Below are 21,576 nucleotides of genomic sequence, written 5' to 3' on the forward strand. Positions count from 1 at the left end.
TTGGGATATGATTAAGAAGAATTTTAACTTTTCCTAAAACAAAATTATATATTTTCTTTAATTTTTATTTTGGATATTAATGGCTTAAAATTTTTCAGGACACAAATAATAAAGGTATTCCTTCTAAAACATGTTGACTGTCTTCTCAGAATATCTCATTTATAATTCTTAATGGCAAAATTACAGGATCTTTTCTTAGAAAAGAATGAAGGCAGCCACACCATATTTTTAAATTGTTTGCTATAAAAATAATATTCATTTATAAAATTAAAATTTAATTATGGTTCTACATTAATTTGCACTTTCAATTTTTAGTGCAGGCTTTGTATTTCATTTCATGGTTCATTCTAAAGGATCTCTCTAAAGTTTCCTGACCTATAGTACTTTTTTTGTTTTTTACTTCACTAAGGAGATTGTTATAAGGTGATAAAAGCTATCACTTTGCCAGACTTAACTAAAAATTCACATTCCACAACTTTTGTTAATTGAACCATTGAATCAACATAGAATTTTTGCTATGGTCACCAGGTTAAGATCATCTGAAAAATTTTAAATAGACATTTTCTTTATAGTACGTCCCTATAATTAAAATCTTCATTTGCTTAAAAGCAGGAAGACTTTCTAAGTTATAAATTAGCAGTTCTTAACCCAGGGTCACTTGTCCTGATACTTCTTTTTACACTATCTCCAAGAAAGAGAATGATACTGCCCTAACTCTGTTGAAATAGAGGCAATATTTTCAATTTATTCAGTTATGGGTCATGATCTTTTGATCTTGCATTGAACTTCTTGTTGAAATGTGGTCAAATTTCAGACAGTTAAGTCTAATCCTATAAAGTCAAGGTAAAGTTTGGATTCAGGCTTTTCACAGACAATATATGTTTTTCTAGAAAAATATTTTTATTTTTAGATAATGTTTTATACCATTTTAAGTCTCAGAAAATGTTTTACAAAAAAAAAATTTTCCCCTTGACATTTTTGCCTAATTTTTTTCCACCTAGCTAGTTCTTTCAATTCTGTGAAATTCTTTTGATCTAACTTAATTTTAATCTCATTTTAAAATCATTTTATTTTACATGATCTCATAAGTTAAATTACTTGAATTAATTTTTTTTAGGTTGAAATGATTGTGTTTGTGTTTCTTTTTTTTTAAATGGTATTTGCTAAAGGTGTGCAAGAACCTGTCTTTGCTAACAAGCCCTGTTAGGATTGCCCAAATGCATCAGTACAAGAGAAAAATAATACTCCTAAAGTGTGGGAAATGTACCTTTCAGAAAGACGCCGCTGATTTATCCTGTTAGTTCAAGGAAATGTGCTAGAATATTAGGACGCTGGTATTTAATGGTGTTAGTCTGCATAGTCTGTTGCTGTAATACAGAGCTAAATATCAACAGAACTTGTTACTGTTTTTTGGGCTGCTTTTATATACCAGCTTCAAAACATGTTTTGACACTTTATTATGTTCTGAATCAAGCTTCAGATGTGTGTAATGAAGGATGAAGTCTTTATCAGACTCTAGTGTATAAATAATGGAGAAGAGCAGTTTGAAAATGGTCTGTCTGTAAGAGAATGGTCTTTCTGAAGAGTTTCAAGTTATGGTCTGGCACAAGCCAAACGCACTGGAGGTGTAAAAAAAACTGAGGTCCTCTCTAAGGGTACAGGCTGCTGTTGCTGCTCCCCACTTCCCTTTCTTTTCTTATTTTTAATTTTTATTTTTTGTTCATCATGTTATTTCTGTAACATTCTTACTCCTGGTTTATATGCTGAACCTTTTGAGAAAGTCTGGCACCTCTGATCCACTTTCCCTCACAGACCCTATAATTGTTGGCTGTATTTTTATGTTTTTCAGATTCAAGTCAATCTGAAAGTCCCAGCCAGCCAAGTGATGCTGACATTAAGGACCAGCCAGAAAATGGTAAGTTTAGCTTTGAGAGTCTACAGTAGCCAGCAGCTAATCAAGTACAAGGATTTCGGAGTCTGCCCTATGGGTGGCCCACAGTAGGAACAATGGGAGGACTCAAGGAGTACTCTGGACCACTCTCACAGTCCCCCACCACCTCCATCCCCACACACTATTGGGTACACATGGAACCTTAGTTCCCAAGGAAGTTGATGACTAAAGAGGTGGAGTTGACTTACCAAATTAGAATCTTTTACAGCATAAGTGAGGAATCATGACTGTTTCATTTCATTTTCCTTCCTTTAAAAGTGGCATATGACCTGGGATCTTCTTCTGTAGTAATTTAAGATCATTGACAAGTATTTTTGAGGCCTTTTAAGAGTTCAACACTTTGCTCATGGCTTTAAGAAAATGATCTCTGTCTTTGTAGGGTTTTTGCTTTAAATTGTCTAAAATAAAACAATAAGGGTACATGACAGTATTAAATTCCTCAATTGCATAACTATATAAACTCTCTGGTACAGAAATTTGATAAATCCTTTGTATACAAATACAATAGTGTCCATTAAAATACAGAGTTTGAGGTATGCACTCCAAGTACAGAAAAGATTATAAAAGGTTCGAATTTTCAATTGAATAAAATCATCAGTTTCAATAAAAACCAGTAAGTGAACCAGAAGTACTTATCATATGATAAACATTATACTATGTACTTTCACAGATATCATCTCATAGAGTTCCAAAATGCTCGCCTTGGTCATTGAACTGAAGGCTCTAATGGGAGTACTTGACCTTAAGGGGCCTGTGAGGGGAATATAGTGTTGTGGTTAAAAACCCAGGTTGAGGTGTCAGACCTACATGAAAGTTCTGCCTCTTCTGTCCCTTACCTTTGTAATACTGAATAGGTTATTTAACTCTCAGGGTACAGATTTCTTCTTCTTCTTTAAAACAGTATGGTAATAATATTACCTACCTGTTGAAGAATTAAGTAAGATCATATGTACATATTCATATAGTTTATGCTTTAAAAATTGTTGACTGTTGTTTAGTATAACTCATATTACTTTCTAGTCAGTATAATCCAACAATTTTTTTTTCATCTTTGCAGAATGAACTCATTTCTTGAGTCTCTCTTCCTTTTGTTGTTCTATACGTGTTTCCAATTTGGATTTCCATCTGATCTGTTGGAATAGATAGGTAAACTGAATTATTGTAGGATGGAGGATTGAGCTTACCACATTAGATATCTTATTGCTAATTTTTCAGGGTTTGTTTAATCTCCCAAGCCTGGGAAATTCTTTGTAACATTGCTGGGCTCTAATATTAAATATGGACTGTCTGGTGATTCCTCTTCTCTTCCTGGTATGTTGGTGGCATTTTCTGTCAAAGTTGTCTTTTCAAAGCAGGCATTAAAGAGAGAGAGGGAAAGAGAGAGAGACTGTTGAAGGCTTATTTATAGAGGCAAAAACAACTGCATCTTATTTTTTGTTAATATTTATAAGAGTGATTTATAGATTAGTTTCATTCTTTATATCCTACTTGACTTATTGGTGATGTCTTAAATTTTTTTTCATATATTATGTTTATCTATAATCTGCCTGAAGTTGTGTTCAGAAATAATTTTTTTTTTTCATTTTTAAAATGTTATGGGCTGTAGGGGTATGTGGTTCACGTACTTAGGTCGGACGGCCCCTCCTGCAGGCCTGTGATTCATCTGTCTTCATAAAATGGCCGACAAGCTGTTCACATGCAAATATAAATTGAGAGCATGAGAGGCCTGGCATGCTTTTCTGGATCTGCCTGCAATACCGATATTGTGCGCTTCCCATTCCAAAAAGCAACCAGGACTGAGCCTGGATTTTTCGGCCAAAGGCACAGCGATACTAGCCAAGTTCACTTTTAACCCCAAATTACTTAGTGCTACCTCAAGGATTCACAGTACCATTTTGGGGGACTGTATGAGTTCAAAGAAAGAAAGTATTAATATCTTGGAGAGAAAGTGATAAATTCCCATGTTTCCAATTTCTATTTATTTCAAGAAAAAGAAATAGAAGTTCCTTTGAGACAACTCTAACTGAAGCTGAGACCAGGGAAACATCAGCCTATTCAGTTTCCTTTATCTGTCTTTTGTCAATCTCAGATGAAGTTATTGGAGGAAAATGATTTTATCTCTTCCCTAAAGACATAATCCCCAAAGGAAAATAATTGAAGATTTCAGGACTAGGTATTTATATGCATTAGATAACTTCCTGGGACTGCTTTGATCGAGTGTTCTTTCATTTTCCATAACCTCAGGTTATAGAATATGAGCTCATGAAAGGTTTTTGTTTGTTTGTTTGTTTCATTTTTGTTTTTAAAGAGGGAACTGTCATAAATGTGTCAACAAAACTCTGAGAATTTTTGGAATCCTGGTGGATGAAGAAGTGACAGATTCTGGTCTTCAAATAAAGTGGGAACTCATTACTCCTTCTTTATGTATAGAAGCAAGGGGAAATAATCTTCTTTTATCCTAGCTCTTGAGGAGAAAGGTAATGGGAAACGAATGGTATTTTCCTAGTAAACCACGGAGAATGAATAGACAAATGGTAACATGCTGTTTCATCCAAAACCATAAACTAGGCTATGTAACTTTACCTAAAGTGGATGCAGCTGTTTCTTCCCTGTCCAACTAGTCTGGTTTTTTCTTTCTCTGGAATTTTTGCTTTCTTTTTTTGTACTCCCTTAAGACTCAACTGTAAAAGAAAACAAATCTTTGTCCAATTAGAGTATTAGATGGGAATTTTAAGGAATTATCTGAAGCCCAAAGATAAAATATCGGAATCTCCGAAATTCCAAATTGGTCTAATAATTGAAACTCTACCTGCAGAGTCAAACAGACCTGAGTTCAAAGGAAATAATGCCTGGATGACTTTGAATAAGCTATGACCCCAATCTTAGTTTTCTTATCATATCAGTAAAACAGGAATACTAAAAGATCCTACTTCATGAGTATTAAAATGAGAATATGCATATGAAACAGCATAATGCCTGGTTCATAGTAAAGACTCAAAAGTAACCATTGCTACTATCCACTTAAAGCTTGTCGTATGTGTAATGAATACACATACTTGAGAGGTCAAAAGCTGGGAGCCTGAGATTGAAAGGAGGATAGTGTGAGAAATAAACCAAGACTTAGAGACAACTTCTGTACTAGTAGATACCTACTCTGTTCTGAAATGTCAGCCATAAATCTCCTTAAGTCTGTCCATAATCCTCACAGTGCCATATCTATTTCACTGTTCAGTTCTAGTCCTCACATTCTGTTCTGTCTTCACCTCCCAAGAGCTGAGAACTACCAAGGCAATTCAGAGTTGATAGAAACTTCAGAATTAGCACTCAAGAAAAGGTGGTTCTGAAAAAAAGGGATTCCTCCTAGATGTCTTCAGTTTTAGCCGAGGCTTTGCTCAGCTTAAAGCAAATAGAATGTGGCTCATTAAAAACTACAAGCTGATTAAGGGTAGGATTCATGATAAATTCCTTTTCAAAACATCTTGTATAACACATAGCTCTGTGCCTTGAACTTAGTAGGTACCTGATACTTATTTACTTAATGAATAAAGTTAATTAATAGAGGAATATGTTGTCATTATCCCCAAATATTTTTTGAGTCTGTGCTCACTTTGATTTATAAGAGGTTTTAAAGGAAAAAAATACCAATAAAACCCTGGAGAAGATGAAAATCTAATTTGGGTGTGGGGGAAAGCTGTATGCAGACACATGGACATACATAGACAGAAATGATTTAACGGTGCTAGGGAGCCAAGGTTAGGAACTAGGTAATAAAGGACTTAGTATATCAAGTTGTGCTTCAGCTTCTGCCCCACCCCAATGAGCAGGTGTGATCAAATGCGGTTGACCTTGAGCAATATAGGTTGGAACTGCGTGAGCCCACTTATGTGTGGATTTTCCCACCAAAAGGTACCTGTATTGTTTTTGATCAGTGGTTGAGAGTGTGCAGGTGTGGAGGGCCGCCTGTAGGCAATGCTCTATGCCAGTGGTCGGCAAACTCATTAGTCAACAGAGCCAAATATCAACAGTACAACGATTGAAATTTCTTTTGAGAGCCAAATTTTTTAAACTTAAACTTCTTCTAACGCCACTTCTTCAAAATAGACTCACCCAGGCCGTGGTATTTTGTGGAAGAGCCACACTCAAGGGGCCAAAGAGCCGCATGTGGCTTGCGAGCCGCAGTTTGCTGACCACAGCTCTATGCCATTTTATATTGGGGACATGAGCATCTGTGGATTTTGGTATCCACAGGGATCCTGAAACCAATCCCCCTCTGATATTGAGGGGCATCTAAGTTTTGGGGGAATTAAAAGTTATATGAGGAATTTTGACTGCACATGGAGTTGGCTTCCCTAACCTCCAAGTTATTCAGAGGTTGCTTGTATATGAAATACCATCATGTTAGCTTATGCTACATTACCATAGGGAATGTAATCCTGACAAAGTTCTCAGCTCTGAATGCTATCATTTATTTAATCCTTTTGCTTATTGCTGAAACCCCCTTTCTGGCTTTTCAAGAACTCCTGAAGGTTTTAAGTCTTGTTAGACTTCGATTTGCAACACCTACTCAAACCACCTTGGAGAATTCCCAAGATGTGCTTTGGTTACTGTTAAAAGTATTTATGGGACAGAACATTTGAAGTCTGTGCTGGATATTTACAGGGCCTGTGAACAGTCCTTCAAAGCTTGCAATCTGTGGTGCATCAGGTCAGTCATTAATGAAGGAACAGCTCATGCGATAGCCCCTACTTAATTCAAGGCACGCTTCTGCAGGGGCTACACTGAGTCAATGTCCGAGGGAATAGCATATTCCAACATTGACACTCCAAAAGCATGTTTCCCACTGGGACTCACTGTGAAAGCAGCCTTAACCAAAAATAAACAAATAAAGAAAAAATAAAGAAAAAACCTTGCCAGAGAAAGAAAAGCTAGGTTCACATGTTTGTTTTTTTTCTCTTTTTTCTATTTACTAACTCTCATCACCTGGACAGCCTACTACTAATAACCCAATCTAAGTGGTTTTTAAAATATGATATTTATAACAGGAAATCAGATTTGGTATTTAGGTTATTTTTTAGGTTTCATCATTTAATCGGTAGTTGCACATATGTTAGTGGCATAAACCCTTTGCAATCAGTGGAAGGCCATTAATCATGATGCTTGCCCCAGATTTTGAAAATTTCCAGCTCTACCTGCCAATTTGAAAATCACCCTGGAGTATTAGTTGAATCTAGATTTTATGTTCACCATCTTCACTTGTGTCATTCCTATCTTACATTATTAAAATAGGTATCATAGCTAAATGTTGCTAGTTGAACGAGGACTGTACTTTTCTTTAAACACAGTTGTTAGTATCTCCTTAGTTATCATTTGACTCATTTCTGTGAGTATTTTGAGTATATAAATATTTATGAAATAACTTCCAGGCTACTGACTTCCTGATTTAAAATTTATATGTAGGATTCACTTTGTAATTTGGGAGTGAGATAAAAGAACTATAAATTTCTGTTTCTCTTTTGGATAAACATTCTTTTATCTGAAAATATTCTCTTTAAAAATTGCAGGCCTTCTTTCACTTTAACTTTTTTTCACTACCTCCTCAAATATATAGTGTATTGTAATATTATATTGCAATATTAATATACTAGAGGCCCAGTGCACGAAATTGGTGCACGGGGGGGGGGGGGGTTGTCCCTCAGCCCAGCCTGCACCCTCTCCAATCTGGGATCCCTCTCACAATCCAGGACTGCTGGCTCCCAGCTGCTCGCCTGCCTGCCTTCCTGATTGCCCCTAACCGCTTCTGTCTGCCTGCCTGATCACCCCCTAACCACTCCCCTGCCAGCCTGATTGATGCCTAACTACTCCCCTGCCAGCCTGATTGCCCCTAACTGCCCTCCCCTGCAGGCCTAGTCACTCCTAACTTCCCTCCCCTGCAGGCCTGGTCACCCCTAACTGCCCTCCCCTACAGGCCTGGTCCCCCCCAACTGCTCTCCCCTGCAGGCCTGGGTCCCCCCCAACTGCCCTTCCCTGCAGGCCTGGTTGCCCCCAACTTCCCTCCTCTGCCGGCCTGGTCCCTCCCAACTGCCCTCCCCTGCTGGCCATCTTGTGGCGGCCATCTTGTGTCCACATGGGGGCAGCCACCTTATGTGTTGGAGCGATGGTCAATTTGCATATTACTCTTTTATTAGATAGAATAGGGGCCTGGTGCATGGGTGGGGTGGGGGCCAGCTGGTTTTCCCTGAAGGGTGTCCCAGATCAGGGTGGGGGTTCCCTTGGGGTGTGGGGCAGCCTGGGCGAGGGGCCTATGGTGGTTTGCAGGCCAGCCTTGCCCCCTGGTGACCCAAGCGGACGCCCTGGTATCTGGGATTTATTTATCTTCTATAATTGAAACTTTGTAGCCTTGAGTGGAGCCAAGCCTCCTGCTTGCTCCATGGCTGCAGCCATTTTTGTTGCGATTTATTTATCTTCTATAATTGAAACTTTGTAGCGGAGGCCAAGGCAGACCAGGGCTGCGGGAGCTTGGTTTCCTCCATCACCGGGGGCAACCCAAGCTTCCTGCTCTCTCCAGCTCCATGACTGCTGCCATTTTTGTTGGGATTTATTTATCTTCTATAATGGAAACTTTGTAGCTTTGAGTGGAGGCCTGGGCCCGCCAGGTGTGCGGAAAGCTTGGCTTCCTCCATTGCCGGGGAAACCCAAGCCTCCTGCTCGTTCTGTGGCTGCAGCCATCTTGGTTGGGTTAATTTGCATACTTGCTCCTGATTGGCTGGTGGGTTTGGCTTTTGGGTGTAGCTGAGTGATGGTTAATTTGCATATTAGATAGGATAGTGGAAAGGCAAAGTAAAATTCATAATTCCAAACTCTAAGAATTATCTCTTACTATTGAGTGGACTGCTTGTTATAGGAACTGTTTTGATTAATGTGTCCTTTTAGTTGATCATTTTTAGGAATTTTGCAGGCAACGCAGCCTTACAGTTGCATCTTATTGAGAAAGCAGGAGCATTCTAGCACCATTGACTTGTAAATACAATTTATCAATATTTCATGATTTGCATGACTTTCTTTTACAATTACCTAGCAACAGTTATTCTCTGCAGTGTTCTTTCAAAAATCCCTGCAGGGACAGACATAGAAGCGTGACCACCAAAATAGCAGCTATAACAGTAAGGATCAATATTGTAAAATATGAAGGTCCCAACTCAAGGAGACATTAAAATCTGAATGCTTTCTGGTTTCCAGATCTGTATTCTGACTGATGGATTTTTAGCAATGTGATGAAGCTAGGCTCTCTTCCTTAACCCTACCAGACCTGAGGCCCTGAACCTAACTGTCCCCTATACCTGGGCTCCTGAGCATTAAAGAGAAAAAATCAACATGATACAGAAAAATGTTAGTTACATGCAAACAAGTGGTTAGAATAAGATGGAACTTGGAGACATTGTAGAAAATAGGTACTAGGCAAAGTACAGAAAATTAGGTAAAGCAGTATAGCGGCAGATTCGGAAATTACCGAAAAATCGGTACAGCGGTCTAGTAGCCTTAAGAAACGAGGGAACTAGAGTTTGGTTTTATCTAAAATGTCAGTCTGAGACCAGGTGAATTGTGCTTTCTTAAATATTGTTAGCAGATGTGATCCGTTGTTTGGAGAGGCTCTTTAGGAATGCCTCCAGACAAAGGAAATTCTTAGATCTTGCTTGTGAAAGATGAGGTACCAGGTGAGGCTGGGGGCTTCCCCCACTTGCATCCTGCAGCGCAGAGTGTGCCGAGCTTGCACAGGACCCAGTGTAGGTAAGGAGGCTTTTCAACTGAAAAATAGGGAGGCAGTTCATAGTCATTTTAAAGATGTAGCTTTACCTCACACATTATGGACATTTTATTATCTACTTACAGAGGATAACTAGCTGAATAGACTTTAAGTGGTTGGCTAGTAGCCAAAGTTGGGAATGCTTTAGATTTTGTTCCCCTGATTTCCAAATTCTGAAATGGACTGGCTGGGTGGTCTATTTCAGACATCCTCCCTTTCATCCCGCCCTCCTCCCGCCCCCACCCCCCAAAAAAAACACAGATCCACACCCACACCTCTAACCCCTCACACACAAATAGTTATAGAGGAAAGAAGAAAAAAGGAGTTTCTTTCTGGTCCTAAAATTTATTTGTACCCGTGACTCTTGTCCCAGGAGTGATAGCCATTTGAGTGTTCATTGGATGTAACATTGCAAATAGAAAAGCATTTTTACGTGTTTACTTATAATTAATTTATTTGGGATTGTGCAGATTTATCCATAGATCTCTATTCTAAAAATACAAAACAATACAATTCATGTAGTATTTGAATTGGGCTCAGAAAAGAGATCAGATGAGGAGCCGTCACAAATCACAGTACGGTAGAAGGCGCACTTGGTGTGGGGCTGCAGCTCCACTTGCTATGACTCTGCTTGTCCTGTGATCTAAGCTTGCACCAACTCTGATGGGACTGTTTGACAGAGACATCCGTAGAAGGACTCCCATGTATTCCAATGGTCACTTTCACAGCCCTCTCCTTCAATTAAAAATTAGCATGGTAAGAATTCCTTTTTTTTTTCTTTTTTCTTTTTTTTACCACAGCATAGTATTCCATTGTGTAGATGTACCACAGTTTTCTAATCCACTCATCTGCTGATGGGCACTTAGGCTGTTTCCAAATCTTAGCTATTGTAAATTGTGCTGCTATGAACATAGGAGTACATATATCCTTTCTGATTGGTGTTTCTGTTTTCTTGGGATATATTCCTAGAAGTGGGATTACTGGGTCAAATGGTAGTTCCATTTTTAATTTTTTGAGGAAACGCCATACTGTTTTCCACAGTAGCTGCACCAGTCTGCATTCCCACCAGCAGTGCAAGAGGGTTCCTTTTTCTCTGCATCTCCAGCACTTGTCATTTGTTGATGATAGCCATTCTGACAGGTGTGAGATGGTACCTCATTGTTGTTTTGATTTGCATTGTTGTTTTGATTTGCAATGTCATGGATGGAACTGGAGAGCATTATGCTAAGCGAAATAAGCCAGTTAGAGAAAGATAAATATGACATGATCTCACTCATTTGTGGAATATAATGCACAACATAAACCGATGAACAAAAATAGAACCAGAGTCATAGAAGCATCGAACAGACTGTCCAACCTATGAGGGAAGGCGGGGAGTGAGGGGGTAAGAGATCAAGCAAAGGACTTGTATGCATGCATATGAGCATAACCAATGGACACAGATGGGGGGAGGGGGGCAGGTGAGGGCATGTGCTGGGGGGTGGGGGCGGTCGGGGAGAGGTCAATGGGAGAAAAAGGAGACTTATGTAATACTTTAAACAATAAAGAATTTAAATTAAAAAATAAAATAAATAATTAATTAATATGGTGAGCTATTAGGCAGGCTAGGAATAGTGTATAAGCTTTCCTTGCCACAAATAATAGGGTCTGATTTGACACTTGAGTGTGAATTTGTCATTTTAAAGTCTGTGTATTATTTTTTGGAAGGAATTATCCATTTGCAGATAATATTAGAAAACTGGATGTAATATAAATAATTTATTTGGGGATTTGGAGTCACTAATCCAGATTGATTAGTTGTCTGCTAGACAAAATTCATGTGGCCACAAGGTTTCTTGGCATCTTTTCTTCCTACAGCTTCCTCATTTTTTTCTTCTTTTTTCTCTTCTTTGGGTTTTACTCAGCTTCAGGCAACTCTGTTCCCTTGGCATTAGCTTGTTTTTCAAAAAATCCATTGGGATATCTCAAAATAGAGGTGTGGGGGGTAGCATTTAATGCAGATTACTCTGCCCCATATCAGTTGTTCATTTCTTTACTGGTTGATTTTAACCCAAAGGGAACAACGAGTCTCATATGCCTTATCCGCAGGCATTATATGGTGAATATCCAAAGAGAGAAGTGTAAAGGATGTTGTGGAGAGGCCCAGCAAAATAGAAATAGGTTTCCAACCGTCTCTCCATGGAGGAAAGTTAGTGTTTTGTTGGATCTCTGTATGTATTTTGCAACCAGAGAGCTTCTCAACAAGCAGCATTTGTAAACACTCAAGAGATGAATGAGTAGAAGGCAAATCACAGCTTCTGAGCAGGTTACATTAGCAAAGGGCAGTTGCCATTACAAGCCTGACACTGAGCATTTGTTAAGGGAAAATCAGTTGTCCAAGTCACTTAAAGATTTGTACCTCAGTTTTCTCACAAGTAATTCAACAGTTAGTTATTAAGAACCTGCTGGGTACATTTGGACTACGTACTAGATACATTGAAGGAATACAAAGATGGATCAGTCATCCTCTTCTTGAGGACCTCATAGGGGAAAAAAGCTTGCTTCATTTATTCATTCATTTATTCACTCATTCAACAAATATTTAGTGTATTTTAAGAACCAGGCACTGCACTGAACAAAACAGACAAAATCTCTCTTCTTATGGCACTGACCTTCTGGTGGGAGCAGATAATGAACTCATACATGTGTCAGAAGTCAAATGGTATTAAATAAATCAAAATAAGGGGATAAACAGGAGGATATGGATGCTATTTTACATAGAGTGGTCAGGGAAGGCCTTTCCAGTATGTTGACATTTGATCTAAGACCTGAGAAGATGAAGAAGAGAACTGCAGCTATTAGGGACTTTTATGCTAGGAGTAGGGAACAGTAAATGGAGAGGCCTTGAGACATGTTAAAGGAACAGTAAGGGGGTCAGTGTGGGTTAAGGGGCATAAATGAAGGAGAGGTCAATTGAAGATGGGGGAGCAGGAAACCAAAATCTGCTGGATCTTGTAGGCCAAGAAAGGACTTGGCAAATCCTTGATAAACCATGATATGCTCTACGGAAATATTAATGCTCATACCAAACCCATTCATTTCTTGATCGAGTAGATATGTCCTGGGCCCCTACGATGTGTTAGATTCTTAATGTTCAGTGGTGAGCAAAGTGAAAAGGCCTAATTCATAACACTGTCAAGAAATGAGGCTCGTCTGCCATGGCAACTCTTTTAGTATCCCCAAATGTTTCCCCTTATGCAAGTATACTAAAAGCAGAGTCACTTGCATTAGATATTTGACTTCATATCTACTCTTACAAGCAATTCGTTTTCATTTAATGGAAGTCTAAATCTGTCGGGTTTCAGCTGAACCCTTATCTCATGCCACCGTTTTGATTGGAAGCCCCTTTACATTTACTGTGAAGCTTGATTTTTCTCCCTCATGTTGCCAGACTTAGCAAATAAAAAATATAAGGCACCAAGTTAAACTTATTTCAAATAAACAATGAATCATTTTTATAGTGTCACATGGGAGCTAGTTAAACAAAGAAAGTATTTCTTGTTTATCTAAACCAATTCCTGTATTTTATCTGGTGGTCCGTCCTGATTCTCCACACACTCCCATGGAGGTTATGTGGGCAAGAGTAACAGCATATGAAACGTTTTGATTAGTCTGTGATGATTCCACTGATCACAAAGGGTCAAACCACTGGAATTTAACCCACTGAAAATGAAACCTAGGAAGAGTACCACAAAGTTCAAATGAGTGGACTGCTTAAATTTCATTCCTGCTGCATCTGCTGGTACCTAGCCCAGTAGTTACCTTAGAACAATGAGCCGCTTGTAAGGTACAGTCAATAGGTACAATACGGTTGTTGAGAGCCACTCAACCTATGCAAGTAAGTGTATAAATTTAATTAGTGAGACATTAATTGAGTAAGCCATTGGGACAGTAGGTGAGTCACTTCTTCAAAGCAAATGCAAAGGAACCATACCTTGTCACAAGATCCAGTTATTGGCAGACTGCTTGCCTCATGAAAGATGATGAAAGTAGAAAATCAATCAAATAATAAAGGCCTGGGAAATTCCACATTCAAAGTTGAAGTAGAGAAAAAACATTTCAGATAGACTTGAATATAGAAGGTGCCATAGTTATGTGCTGTATGGGAAACTGAATATACATGTTTTCATTTGTAATTGAGGACTATTTTGCTAGGTATTACAAAACTTGTCTGAATCTGTTACGAAAACATGGTGTGGTCTTTGAACTCTGCTACTTTAAAAAAGATTCAAGGAAAGCAGTTTGGGAAAGTAGGATTAAATTCTTTTGGGCTTCAGAACCAAACAGTGACCAAAAAAATTATGTTAGTGATAATCATGATAATAGCTCACATTCATTGTGGACTTTTTGTATGCTGGTATGTTAGTTTGGGTCCTCCAAGAAGAATATGCACTGATGTGATTAGGTGTATGGGGATCTATTGGGGTAAAACCTATGAACTATAGGGAGGGAGCAAAAGTAGGCCAGGAGAGGCTTCAGACCTCAAGACAGATGCCCCTCGGCTTACAGTGGGGTTATGTCCCAATGAAACCATTGAAAGTTGGAAATATCTTAAGTTGAAAATGCATTTAAGAAATCTAACCTACTGAACATGATAGCTTAGCCTAGCCTACCTTAAATGTTTTCAGAATACTTACATTAGCCTACAGTTGGGCGAAATCATTACCATGAATCATCTACATGGTGATTACAGTGTAGAGTGTCAGTTGTTTACTCTGGTGATCATGCAGCTGGCTAGGAGCTGCTACCCAGCATCCTGAGAGTACCATCCCATATATTGATAGTCCAGGACAAGATCAAAATTCAGAATTTGGAGTATGGTTTCTTCAGCATGTGTATTGCTTTTGCCTCATCATGAGGTCGGAAACTCATTAAGTTGAACCATCATGAATCAGGACTGTCTGTACTAATCAGATATGTGTCAAAGGAGAAGGGGAAGGAATGAGGATTGGGTAGGAAGAATCCTTGACATCGGTAAGCTTCTAAGAAAGTTTCAGACAGTCCAATGGAGGCTCTTTGAGCCAAAGTCACTTATTATAAATGTTCATGGTCCTATAGGAATGGGTCTGCATTAGTATATTCCATCTTAATCATTGGCTAGGAACCTGGAAGAAATGTGAACTTGGAATAAATGTGTTGGCAGAACCAGAGAGGTGACAGCTGGGATTGTCAGGCAGTTATGCTCCTATAGAAAGTACTCTGAGTGACTCATTTTTATGGCCACCCAGCAAGGTGCTGTGCTAAGAGTCTTATATTTATGATCTTATTTAATCCTAATACAACCTTGTGGAGATAGTTACTATTAGTGTGTCCATTTTACAGATGAGGAAACTGAGACAAAGAATTTAAATAGCTTGCCCACCATCAAGAAGGCAAAGTACTCAAAGAAAGCAGAACGAGTATTCATACTTAAACTACAGAATCTAAATGTTTTAACCATTACATTGTATTATAGTAGGAACAGTAGTCAAACTCTGGTTCTATAACTTATTGATTATGTAAATTTGGGCAAGTAATTTAAACTCTTGGACTTGTGTTTCCTTATTTATAAGGTGGGATGTCATCACCTTTCCAGGAAATGTGTTTCTGTTGCTGTTTTGTATTGAGCTTAAACAATGTTAGTTCCTTTTCCTTCCTCATGTTCTTTCATCTAGGATCTTCATCTCTTCTTTTATTCCTTATCGCATTCTCCCAGGTACTTGTGTTAGCCTTGTTCGGGTACCTACAGGCTTAATTTTGTCTTCAGAACTAACAGGACCATTTCCATGTGGGTTATATGTATGAATATGTGTGGATGTGTGTCCAGAACTTGTAACAACACATATTAAATACTAAATAAAGAGCATCTCACCTCTTTTATCCACCCCATTGCCCATGGACAGGAACCATATGCTAGAGGGCAATGTAGAACATTTATTTTTCTCGTTTTAAATCTTTTGGAAAAAATTACATTCTTATGGCAAAAGTACATTCTTATTTTTCTTATGAACAGTCTTTATTTCTGTAGTCTCAAGTATGTGAGTATAGGGCTCTACAATGGATACTTTTTAACAATGGATGACATTTTCATTTGATTTTTCTGCAGAAGGTGGAGAGTATAAAATGATATTAGATACAAGGTATTAATACCAGGTGCCATTATGTTTGTTGGACAGCATAAAATAATTATGATAACCAATAAATCTGAAAGTATCTCCATTGGAAAATATATAGGAATGTAGTTTTATTGAAAACATAAAATGTTTACTTCCATTCCCTATTTTTTGTGCAGTATAATAGAAATTTGCACCTCATCCCTTTGATTTTAGATTTCTGAATTATTTAGAAGAATCCGTTAATTCTCCATTTCAAGTGAGCAAGACAAAGTTCATTAGGATATCTGATTCCGAGCAGGTCCCACATTCACAGATCATGTTAACTCCACAGAGAGGTTTATCTTTTAAAACTGCAAATGCTGTCCAAACTGAAAGCTTTTCAATTTAATGCATTCTTGCAGCCTTGGATTCTTAATGGTAGAAAGGGGTCAATGAGGCACCTTGTTTTCAGAGCATCAGCCAGTTCTCAAAGTAGCAGTGCCCAGAGCATGCATGTTCCTTGAGTCATAGTGGATTTGCAAATCGATGTTATGAACTACATATAAGTAAAACTTAGCACATGTTAACACACACTCTCATCCCCTGGTTGCCAACTAGTGGTCCTTGAAGGGACCAAAGGAAAACTCCTAAAAGAAATTATGTATTTTTTCCTAGACAGAGCTATACAAGCTAACGACTTGCCTTTCAGTCTGTATTTGTGAACTCACTGGTTATCTTACACTTGTAGAGACTCTGTATGGCAGTTATAGTTTGGATTCACTTAATAAAAGGTGCAGGAGAGATTAGGTATTCATTACGTAATAGAGATGGCAAATTAAATACTTTGAGAAATAGGATCCATGCAAGGAAAATATTACAAGATGTCCTTGCTGGTGAACAGACACAGAAGCCTCTGCTGTAGACCAGTGATTAATAATAGCCTTTAACTTTCTCTTAGGGAAGGAGAGGGAGAAGAGAAAAGCAAGTGCCAGTAAAAGCCAGTAAAGGCCAGTTGTGCCCAGAAGCTGCCCATCATCTCCATAATGTATCCCTTCATTCATTCTTTCAAGCAATATTGTTGAACTCAATTCTCTCTGAGCAGATTTGATAGTGAGGGTCAGTGGGGGAAAGTAGCTCAAAGTAGGAGACTCAGACAGCCCTTCTCTACGTAAATGGACCAGGAAAGCATACTTTTAGAACACAAGATCTTAACAAAGTTTGGGTAGCCTAATCATTCAGAGTTATGTAGAATATTTGAGCTATGGGTTCAGATCTCTTTCTTTGTGGATTCTTTCTGTGCAGCAATAGGAGGGGCAAGGAAACTGACCTTGGTTGAATAGTACTATGTACTAGATGCTTTAAGTCATTTGGATATGTTACCTTAATTTGGCATAATAATTCTAAGAGGTAGAAGATGAGAAAAACAATGTTCAGGGGTTGGAGGCACATGTCCATGGTCAACAGGGAGTGAGTGGCAGAGCAAGTACTACCACTGTTCTAGACTGTATACGCCTTCAGGGCAGAAACTGCTATTTGTGTTGTATTCCAAACATAGTGTCTGCACTCAACAAATATGTTTTGGAGTAAATGAATGACTAAATGAGTGAATGCATAGACATTGTCTTCAGTAGTTTAAAGTCTTTTTGTTTAATTGAGATATATTTGACATATAACACTGCATAAGTTTGAGGTGCATAATATATTGATTTGATACATTTATATTGCAGTACGATTGCCCTTGTAGTGTTAGCTAACACTTCCATATCCTCACATAATTATCATTTCTTCTAGTGTTGGGGACAGTTAATATCTAGTCTCTTAGCACATTTAATGTTTATGATACAGTTTTGTTTATAATCACTGTACTGTGTGTTATGTCTCCAGGACTTATTTATATACTAGAGGCCCAAAATTTGTGCATGAAATTTGTGCACGGGGGTGAGATGTCCCTCAGCCCGGCCTGCACCTTCTCCAATCTGGGACCCCTCAAGGGATGTCCGACTGTCTCTCGTAATCCGGGACCTCTGGCTCCTAACCGCTCGCCTGCCTACCTGCCTGATTGCCCCTAACCCCTCTGCCTGCCTGCCTGATTCCCCCTAACCACCTCTGCCTGCCTGATCGCCCCTAACCACCTCTGCCTACCTGTCTGATCGCCTCTAACTGCTCCCCTACAGGCCTGATCACCCTTAACTGCTTCCCTGCTGGCCTGATCGCCCCTAACCACCTCTGCCTCACCCCGCACCCGGGACCCAGGATTCCCTCCTCTGGTTGGTCGCAGTCACCTGGGACCCGGGCTTCCCTTCCTCTGGCCAGCTGCAGCCGTAGGAGACTGTGGGTGACGGCTTTGCCCGGGCTGCAGCCTCAGACGCCTGGGACCACGGGACGTGCGGCTTGTCCCTCTCCTGGGTCGCAGGCACAGGCACAACCGCTGGCTCCCAGGACCACGGGGTGGGCAGCTTGTTCCTCTCCCGGGCTGCAGCCCCAGCTGCTGGCACCCAGGACCATGGGGTGGGCGGCTTGTCCCTCTCCCAGGCTGCAGCCCAGCCGCTGGTGCCCGGGACCACGGGGCAAGTGGCTTGTTCCTCTCCCGGGCCACAGGTGCAGCTGCTGGCACCCAGGACCACAGGGTGGGTGGCTTGTCCCTCTTCCGGGCCACAGCCTGGCTGGTTCCCATTCCTCTCTTGTGAGCTCACTTGTGCCTGGCTGGTCCCCATTCCTCTCTCCCCATTGTTGAGTGTCTGAACCGTTACGGCATTACGGCGTGAGGGCATGATGACCATTTGCGTATTAGCTCTTTATTATATAGGACTAGTTGCATCCTAAAATGACATGTCTCCCATTTCCCCACAACCTCAACCCCTGGTATCCACCATTTGAAGAGTTTAAAGTATTTTAACGGAAAAATAATATAATGCTATAACATGATATAAGTATATTACCTATGAGACATAAATATATATTTATATATAAAATACAATTACCTATAACATGTGATTATACATAATTCCTCTTCCTCCCAACTTATCCTTTCTTAATAATACATATATTTATTGACATATGTACTAATCCTTGTGCTAGACAATGGAGATATAAAGATAAATAAGATGTTGACTTGGTGCTCATCAGGTGCATATTTCTAGCAAGGAAGACAGATATGTAAACAGATATTTACCATAAACTATGTCTGTGATCTCTGAAGGTATTTGGATAGCGTTTGGGGGCACATGATGGAAGTAGGTGCAAGTGATAAAAACTATGCAAAGGGCAATAGTTGAGTAATAGGTGTTCATAGAAGAGCTTCATTTGATATTTGATCTAAATATTGAAGTGTGTGTATGTTCTTAGATGTTACTTAGGGCCTCTATGCCCCTGGGAATTAGCTCAAAATCCCTACTTCACACTCTGAGGAAATCCAAAATCTACCCCAGGATTTCTGCATATTTCTGGAAAGGCTTTTAGGCTACAGTTTCCTTCTAGCTCTTGGTTCCTGCACCTGCTGAACTAATTTAATTAATAGATCTCCTCCCGAGCCATACAGTGCTCTCTTCTATGTCCTGTGTCCCAGATGTTGGGTTCAGCTGCTTCTCTGTATTTCTGTATTAAGTGCACATAGAAATTATGTAAGTAGCTGACTTTGGTGAAATTGTAGGGTTACAGGATTGGGGAGGGAGTCTCAGAACATACAAACTACTTTACATTGATTTTAAAGAACTCTGTTCTTAAAACTCTCAGGCCTCGGTGCCATGTCACCATTGCCCTCTCCTCTCTCTCTCACCCTCTTCTCTCTGAGTCTCTTCTCATTCTGGTTTAGTTTTAGGTGCAGAGGAATTTTCACTATTTATTTTTTCCTTGAGTTTTGCAAATTTATGTTCTTGGGGGTCTCCTTTATTCATAAGAAATGTACCATCAGTGTATTTCCCTAATCAATGAATTCTGGTCCTTTTGATAAAATAGTAAATGAGATTTGTAGTTTCTGTATGTGTGAGAGAGAAGATGCAAGGTCCTTGTTCAGCAAGAAGAACCTTCAACGCACCACGTTTGGCTAAGGCAGTGTGTTTCTAAACAGTTTCTAATGCAGCAGTCCTATCAAGTTTAATTCTTGGCCGGCCAATCATCCAACATGTTTTCCTTGGAAGGAAGCTTACTGACTGACTGGCTGACAGATAGAAAGCATCCATAAATGAGAGATGGCATCTACCTTGCGAACCCAGGCCTTCCCCACTTTACTCTAATTCAATTTAGTAGATGTTGGATGGAAACTAATACAGTTAAAAGAACTTCATGTAATCTCACTAACATTTTTAGAACATGGTGCTCAGGGTTTCTGGTCAAGGATATTTGCATTTATGGAATAGAGGCAGAATTCAGTGCACGTGAGAAGTCCTTGCTCTGAGAATGACATTTCCAAGCTGTGAAAATATGATGTGCTCAAAACCGAAGCTGAAATTGCCTTTTATTCTGTAAATATTGAAGAAAAGGCTTAGCCTGGCACTGGTGACTTTGCTAGCCAAGATACTAGCCATACTGGGTTGGAATCAGAGAAAGTCCATTTGTTAAGTTTACATGATAAAATTTGAGCCTAAGGGATGCAATGAAAAAGTGTGACAATCCATCCCAGTCCCACATTTTCCTGCTGCCATGCCAATCAGCCACTTGGACACTATTTCCTAGGACAATTTCATTTGGTGCCTAAGCATGCTACACGAATCTATGTTACCTGATGCTTATTTCAACTTCTCAATGTTTATTGTGAACTATAGAAACACCCTAAATTTTCACATATTACATTTACTCGTTCAACCAATATTTATTTTTAAATCTTTGCTGTAGGCCAGACTATGTAGGCGGTAACTACAGGACTGCTAAAGCCCAGAGAAGCTGAGTGCGGGGCCTCGAAGAACACGAGCATTAGTGGCAGCGCTGGACCCTGATATCCAGTCCCATGTCCAGCATTCTTCCAACTGTTATTCCTCTGCTTTGCTTAGTCTTACTGCTTCTCCCCAAAACTAAACTGAAATAGAAAAGTTTCTTGAAAGCCTATTGAAATCATTCTCTTAATTTGCCAACAAATTATACAACTTATTTGAAAGTTCTTTGTTTCGACTTTGTAGTCAAATTATCACAATTTTAATATTTCATTGATTTGTGTGATTCTCTGAATAATGTCTGCAAAGGCCAATGTTATTACAACTTGGACTGTAAACTCCACAAAGGCAAGGAGTTTTGTCCTTTTTCACTAACCATTTCCTCCTCAGCACAGGCCCCCCCACTCAGTGTGTGTCAATTGATATCTATTGTAAATGCGGAGCTGAATGACTGTCTTATGCCTCACAATATCCCTGTAGTCTGGTGTCCTGGAGCTCCCCAGAGAAGTCCGCTGTTGGCAAGGTTGCAAATGACATTGTCCATGTCCAGTGGACCTCCGCTTAGAGTGTGTTGTCCCCAGCGCATCTCCTCCTGTGTCCAGTGCTTAGATGGCCAGGAGAACAGTTTGCAGCTTGTGGTGGGTGCCTGGGATACCTGGAGGTCTGCAGGCTGCAGACACAGCAAGGTGGTTTGTGGTAAGGCATGCAAAGTGAGCTGTCAGTCAGGGGGGAAAGGTTTTCCCAGAACTTGACTGGGACTAGCAGGATTTCTGATTCCACATCAGATAGTCTTCCCTTTCTCCACCACCTCCGTCCTCATCTGCCCACAGCCATCAGCTTTCCTAA

General features: G+C 39.6%; 1 protein-coding gene across 7 annotated transcripts in view; it reads left to right on the forward strand.

Annotated features, from left to right (window-relative positions):
* The window catches only part of NFIA (nuclear factor I A), a 365,771-nt gene that overhangs the window by 188,655 nt on the left and 155,540 nt on the right, over positions 1-21,576 (forward strand). For 5 of the 7 annotated variants that reach the window (XM_028142302.2, XM_008139378.3, XM_028142299.2 and 2 more), the window contains one exon: positions 1,850-1,915. In XM_028142302.2, coding sequence (XP_027998103.1) covers positions 1,850-1,915 — 66 coding nt within the window. Of the gene's footprint in view, positions 1-1,849; positions 1,916-21,576 lie in introns of those variants that run through there. The other 2 variants (XR_008556937.1, XR_008556935.1) reach the window with 1 other exon arrangement.

This window comes from Eptesicus fuscus, chromosome 9 (genome assembly GCF_027574615.1).
Source record: "Eptesicus fuscus isolate TK198812 chromosome 9, DD_ASM_mEF_20220401, whole genome shotgun sequence".
Lineage (NCBI taxonomy): Eukaryota > Metazoa > Chordata > Mammalia > Chiroptera > Vespertilionidae > Eptesicus > Eptesicus fuscus.